The following is a 6,722-nucleotide window of genomic DNA, read 5'->3' as shown; positions in this document are numbered from 1 at the left end:
AATTAAAACTTTATAATAAATAATAAGATTAGGCTTTTCTCCTTCAAACTTATGAACAAAGTTTACCATTCTAATAAATTTATGCTAAAATATATTAAAACAATTGGCCCAAACGGCACTTTTTGTAAATAATATCTTGAAACAATAAATAATATTTTTGGGAAATGCAACATTACTATTACTATTTTTTGGAAAGACTGGTTAAAACTTATCAAAGATCATATATGACGCAAACTTTTATTAAACTTTGAACTTTTTTTTGGCTTATATAAAAATAATTTAGGCTCAAAAAAAAAAAAGGCAAAGTTTATATTCACCAGTGTAATTTTTTTTTACCTGTTTTGTTCTGTTTTATTCTACTTATCTAATATTTCTAAAAGTCTAAACAAAAAAGCCATTGACATATGAAAGTTGTAGATCTATGAATATCTTCGCACAATGGAACAGCGGCTCTGTTGAAGTTTTGTTTTTCCATTTGCCTTTTAATAACAATTTAAAAAACAAAACAACAAAAAACAAATCAGATGCTCAGATGTGTTGTTATAATTTCTGTGTTGTGTGTTGCTGCTTTGTAAAACTATTTCCTTGTGGATCAATAAAATCTAAATCTAAGTTGTTGTTTTTTTGTTTATTTATTTATTATTTTTTACTTTAATTCAAATGGGAAATCACCTGGGGCCCCCACAGACCCTGGGCCCTGATGCAGCAGGAGCAGAGAGTCCAGACTGTCCCTGTTTCCCGGGACAGTCCCAGTCCTGAGTCTGTGTCTCTGTCCCACAGATTTATATAAAAAACACTGAAATGTCCCAGTTTATACAAGAAATGTCCCAGGACTACAGCAGGTCTAAACCAGGACTACAACAGGTCTAAACCAGGACTACAGCAGGTCTAAACCAGGACTACATCAGGACTAAACCAGGACTACATCAGGACTAAACCAGGACTACAGCAGGACTAAACCAGGACTACAACAGGACTAAACCAGGACTACAACAGGTCTAAACCAGGACTACAGCAGGTCTAACCAGGTCTAAACAGGACTAAACAGGACTAAACCAGGACTACAACAGGTCTAAACAGGACTAACAGGTCTAAACCAGGACTACAACAGGTCTAAACCAGGACTACAACAGGTCTAAACCAGGACTACAACAGGTCTAAACCAGGACTACATCAGGTCTAAACCAGGACTACAGCAGGACTAAACCAGGACTAAACTAAGTCTGAGCCGGGAGGACAGTTAGAGTCAAGAGGAGCCGTTGGAGAGACGAGAGGAGCCGTAGAGAGCCAAGAGGCAGTTAGAGAGCCATGAGTGCACAAGGAGCCGTTAAGAGAGCCACGAGGAGCTGTTAAAGAAGACCAAGACCACAGGAGGGAGGTTAAAAAGAGAGCCGTGAGGAGCCGTGAGGAGCCGTGAGGAGCCGTAAGGAGCCTTTGGAGAGCTGTGAGAGTAGTTAGAGAGCCATAAGGAGCCGTTAGAGAGCCTGCAGGGAGGTTAGAGAGCCGGGAGGAGCCGTTATGAGCCGGGAGGGCGGTTGGAGAGCCGTGGGGAGCCGTTATGAGCCGGGAGGGCGGTTGGACAGCCGTGAGGAGCCGTTATGAGCCGGGAGGGCGGTTGGAGAGCCGTGAGGAGCCGTTATGAGCCGGGAGGGCGGTTGGAGAGCCGTGGGGAGCCGTTATGAGCCGGGAGGGCGGTTGGAGACGGTTACCAAAGCGCTGAGTGCAAACAGACAGGAACTGTGACGTCACGCGGCCGGGGAGGGGGATCAGTCCGTGGCTCAGTGCGCTATCGGCGGCCAACAGCTGCGGATCTGCGGCCGGTGATAGTGAAGACGGAGCCGGCGGTGCGCGGCTCTCGGCGCAGATGGAGCGGACGGAGCGGATGGACTCGCCTCGTCGCGGCTGATCCGAACCGAGTCTTCCCGAGCGGCCGGTCCGTCCACAGAGTCCGTCCCTGACCACTCGGACCGAGGGTGAGTCTCTTCCTGAAGCGCGCGCGCGGGTCTGGGTGTGTTCTGTTTGGGGGATTAACGCGCACGAGGCGCCTTCACTTTTCTCTTCGTCATCGTTTTGGCCGAAACACAAACAGACACAAACTTTTCCCGGCTCCTGCGGCTCGGGCAGAGCGGAGACTCGGCTCTCTGCGCACAGCTGCTCCCGCTGTGCCCGCGGTGCGCACCTGGTGACGCGGCCGCGCTCCGCCGCGTGGACGAGCGGCTCCGCGTGGCTCCGCGCGGCTCCGCGCGGCTCACTCCGCGTCCGGGACCCACGACCCCCCTCCCCCCCCGTGGGCTCCGTGGGCCTTTACCGCGCTCCCACATCACGTCCCACATCACAGCGCACAAAATACGGAGGCAGCGAAGAGCGAACAGCGCATGCGCACAGGAGCCCACACGCGCCGCCGCGGATGTGGTTTAGTCTCGTGCGTTTTAGAAAGATACGGATAGAGACAGTGACAGTATGAAGGAGTTATGAAGCAGTGGGCGGAGTTACGGGGAGGTGGGAGGAGTTACGGAGCGGATCCTACCTGCGATTTTACCTAATTTATGCCACCGGAGATTTCAATTTGTGTTTCACTCTCAAGAACTGGAACCAGGATGTGAGTCTGACGATGCTGATGGAGCACAGAGTGTATGAAGACGTGTCCTGAGGGAGAGTGACGGCTCCAGTCAAATGAAGCTCATCGAGGTCGGCAGTTACAGGAGCCAGGTTCATACCAGGACTAGGATTTTATTTACAGACAAAACAGTGAAATAAAAACACCAGGATCATGTAGAGCGTTAGTATGAACATTTAAGACCAAAATGACGAGTCGATGCTCACTTCCTGTTTGTAACGTGTTTATATCAGCGCTGTTCACGTGTACATCAGAAACTAGGAAGACGTTTGGAAACATTTGGGTTCTGTTTGCGTTAGTAACTCTGACAAAATGTAGGAGAAATGAGAAAATGTCCCAGTTCTCTTCATCTCGGTGTCATTGTGTTGTTCCGTTATGTTCGGCGACTCAACAATTACAACCAAACCGTAAAATACCACTGAGTGCAAACATCAAAACCATGACTAATCCAGAGAAAAATGTGTCAAACTGGAGAGGTCAGAGGTCGGGCTTTATTGGATCTATACAACTGTAAACGGAAAAGCGTAAGGAGCTTATTTGGACGGGGCAGCGTGAATCCACGTCGCTGTGGAGGATGTGGGAGCTCATTTCGACAGAACATTGGCTCTTTCAGTCGTCGGTGAAACAGATCGTTCCCTTTGTGTTTCCTCTGGAAGGTTCTGGCACATTCGGTGTTAAAAGTTTGCCGCATCTACAGAGAGTTTGAAGAAGTGTCCGGAGGGAGCGCGACATCACTGCAGTGTTCAGCTCCAGTCAAATGAAGCTCATTGAGGCGACAGTGTAAAGGCGATGGGAGCCAGAGTCGTTGGAGCCAGAATTGCTCCCAGGCTCACTTCCTGTTTGGAGGACACATTTATGGCACATTTATAAATCGAGTCATGTGCAGCTCAGATCTTCAGTCTGATTTGTTTCAAGCCTCTTGCTCGGTCTCCATGGAAACAAGAAAAACAAACGGTTCATTTCACACAATCGAACGTCACTAACGTCCGTCTCTCGAACCTCCACTCTGCACTTCGACTCCCGTGAGAGTCTGAGGTGTGGTGTGTGGTCAAAGAGCAGAAGGTAAACGGAGGTTATTGTTGGTCAGATCAGAAACACAGATACAGAATCAAGAGGCAGGAACAGAACACGACGACAGAACACGACGACTCAGAGCCGGAGACCAACAACAGTGAATAAAACACAAATATAAACACGGACATTTACATTTTATATATATATATATATATATATATATATATCATTATATCATTATGCTTGATCATAATTCACAAATAAATATACAAAATAAAAGAGCAGAAAAACAGTTTAATCAGACCTGGGCCTTGTTTAGCTCTGGTCCTTTTGGTCGACTCTGGACCGTTTAAACTCATTTGGAAACAAAATAAATATATTTTATAATCTGACTTCATGTGTCTGGACTAAAGCTGCATTATTTTATTTTAGAAGAGTTTTTTTTAATGACATTTTTAGTTGGGCAGCCACAGTGTCAGGGAGTTCATGAATCGTCCAGTCGTCCGTTCAGAACTTAGACTAAAACCCCAACAAAGTGCTCAGTGTGTCAGCCGGGTAGCCACAAGAGGAGGAGGAGGAGGTTCATATGCAAACTGTTCTGTGGGAGCAGCAGGTTTGTTTCAGGCAAATGAGGTCGATGGTCTGATGTCGTTTCCTCGTCGCTCACTGGAGTTTGTGTTTCGTTTCATTTACTTGTTTCACACACAAACCCACAAACAGAAAACACTCTGTTCCACCCTGTGATGTCATCATGTGGTGATACAGGAAGTGCTCCACTGTGTTTTTAAACTCCACACACCTTCACTAGAATCACCTGGATCATTTCAGTCCTGGAGCCGCTGATCTCGACTGAACTCAAGGATAAAGGAAAACTACTACTTCAGATTAAACCAGGACTAAACCAGGACTAAACCAGGACTAAACCAGGAATAAACCAGGTCTAAACCAGGTCTAAACCAGGACTAAACCAGGAATAAACCAGGTCTAAACCAGGTCTAAACCAGGTCTAAACCAGGACTAAACCAGGACTAAACCAGGACTAAACTAGGAATAAACCAGGTCTAAACCAGGTCTAAACCAGGACTAAACCAGGACTAAACCAGGACTAAACCAGGTCTAAACCAGGTCTAAACCAGGACTAAACCAGGACTAAACCAGGTCTAAACCAGGTCTAAACCAGGTCTAAACCAGGACTAAACCAGGTCTAAACCAGGACTAAACCAGGACTAAACCAGGACTAGACCAGGACTAAACCAGGACTAAACCAGGACTAAACCAGGACTAAACCAGGACTAAAACCAGGACTAAACAGGACTAAGGACTAAACCAGGACTAAACCAGGACAAAACCAGGACTAAACCAGGACTAAACCAGGACTAAACCAGGACTAAACCAGGACTAAACCAGGACTAAACCAGGACTAAACCAGGTCTAAACCAGACTAACCAGGACTAAACCAGGACTAAACCAGGACTAAACCAGGACTAGACCAGGACCAGGACTAAACCAGGACTAAACCAGGACTAAACATGTGTTTTTAAACTCCACACACCTTCACTAGAATCATCTGGATCTGTGAACATTGCAGAACGACCACTTGATGACATCACAGGGTGGAGCAGAGCGTTTTGTTTGTGACGAGGAACAGAAAACACGGATCAGAAAACCGCCCCAGACTGGACCTCGTCAGTAAATATTTAGTTCCAAACTCAAATAACTGTTATACCCGACGTTTTCGAAGTGTCAGAAGAGGAAGGTGACACTGTGGGACTTTTCTGGAGGCTTGTCTCCATGGAGATGTGGAGGCTTTGATGTAAATAATCCACAGTGCGACTTTAAACTCATCTGTTGTGCGTTTATTCGACTACAGCTCAAAAACCTGCAGATCAGACCTGTACTGTCACCTGCTCGTCTCCATGGAGATTCGTACGTTTACTGTGGAACATTCCAGACTCATCTCCGTGGAGACGAGCGGGGGACATGTTCCGGAGTGCAGCTTTAATTTGTCGTGCTGCTGCTGCTGTGGTTTCAGATGCTGCCCAGGAACCTGCGGTCGGGCGGGTGCGACCTGCCAGGGGTGGAGTCCTATGCGGTGCCTCTCATTGGCTACCGGCCGCTGTCACCTGATCACCCCGCCAGCCAATCAGGGAGGAGCGCGGCGGAGGAGGAGAGCGCGCAGGTGAGCGGGGTCAGAGGTCGGGGGTCAGAGGTCAGTAGAAGTCTGCGGGAGGTTCAGTGTTTTTAAATAAATCTCCAGACTCGAGCAGAAGTTTGGGATCAGCTCCACAAACTCGTCTGTTCATTTTCTGGTTTCGTTTCATTTTTTATTTTTTTTTCATTTCATTTCTGTTTTTATTGTTGGACCAGGGTTTTGGGTTTTATATTCTTTTTTTTATATTCTTTTAAAATGGAGCAGAGTTTTCTCCTCATGACATTAGTGTGATCTGTTGTCGTTTGAGATCAGCCTCGACACACGGTTTCGCACGGTTTTGGTCTCGTCTCGGACTCAGGCGCACTTGGATTCGGTCTTGTCTCGGTCTTGAGAGAGTTTGGTCTCAGTCTTGTCTCGGTCTTGATGGAGCTCGGTCTCGGTCTTGTCTTGGTCTTGTCTTGGTCTTGATGGGGCTTAGACTCGGTCTTGTCTCGGTCTTGATGGGGCTTAGACTCGGTCTTGTCTCGGTCTTGATGGGGCTTGGACTCGGTCTTGATTGGGCTTGGACTCGGTCTTGTCTCGGTCTTGTCTCGGTCTTGATGGAGCTTGGACTCGGTCTTGTCTCGGTCTTGATGGTGTGTGGTCTCGGTCTTGTCTCGGTCTTGATGGGGCTGGGACTCGGTCTTGTCTCGGTCTTGATGGGGCTTGGACTCGGTCTTGTCTCGGTCTTGATGGGGCTTGGACTCGGTCTTGTCTCGGTCTTGATTGGGCTTAGACTCGGTCTTGTCTCGGTCTTGATGGGGCTTGGACTCGGTCTTGTCTCGGTCTTGATGGAGCTTGGACTCGGTCTTGTCTCGGTCTTGATTGGGCTTGGACTCGGTCTTGTCTTGGTCTTGTCTCGGTCTTGTCTCGGTCTTGATGGGGCTAGGACTCGGTCTT

At 47.6% G+C, this 6,722-nt stretch overlaps 1 protein-coding gene across 1 annotated transcript in view; it reads left to right on the top strand.

Annotated features, from left to right (window-relative positions):
- The first annotated feature begins 1,137 nt into the window (after positions 1-1,137).
- The window catches only part of rgl2 (ral guanine nucleotide dissociation stimulator-like 2), a 41,366-nt gene continuing 35,781 nt past the window's right edge, over positions 1,138-6,722 (top strand). Inside the window, exons 1-2 of the mRNA XM_055163600.1 lie at positions 1,138-1,973; positions 5,664-5,810. Coding sequence (XP_055019575.1) covers positions 5,664-5,810 — 147 coding nt within the window. The 5' untranslated portion in view covers positions 1,138-1,973. The remainder of the gene's footprint in view (positions 1,974-5,663; positions 5,811-6,722) is intronic.

The sequence above is a fragment of the Boleophthalmus pectinirostris genome, unplaced genomic scaffold, assembly GCF_026225935.1.
Source record: "Boleophthalmus pectinirostris isolate CB_2022bp ecotype Guang Dong unplaced genomic scaffold, ASM2622593v1 HiC_scaffold_6, whole genome shotgun sequence".
Lineage (NCBI taxonomy): Eukaryota > Metazoa > Chordata > Actinopteri > Gobiiformes > Gobiidae > Boleophthalmus > Boleophthalmus pectinirostris.
The sequence above is the reverse complement of the archived record's forward strand: the minus strand, read 5'-3'. Positions and strand labels throughout refer to the sequence as shown.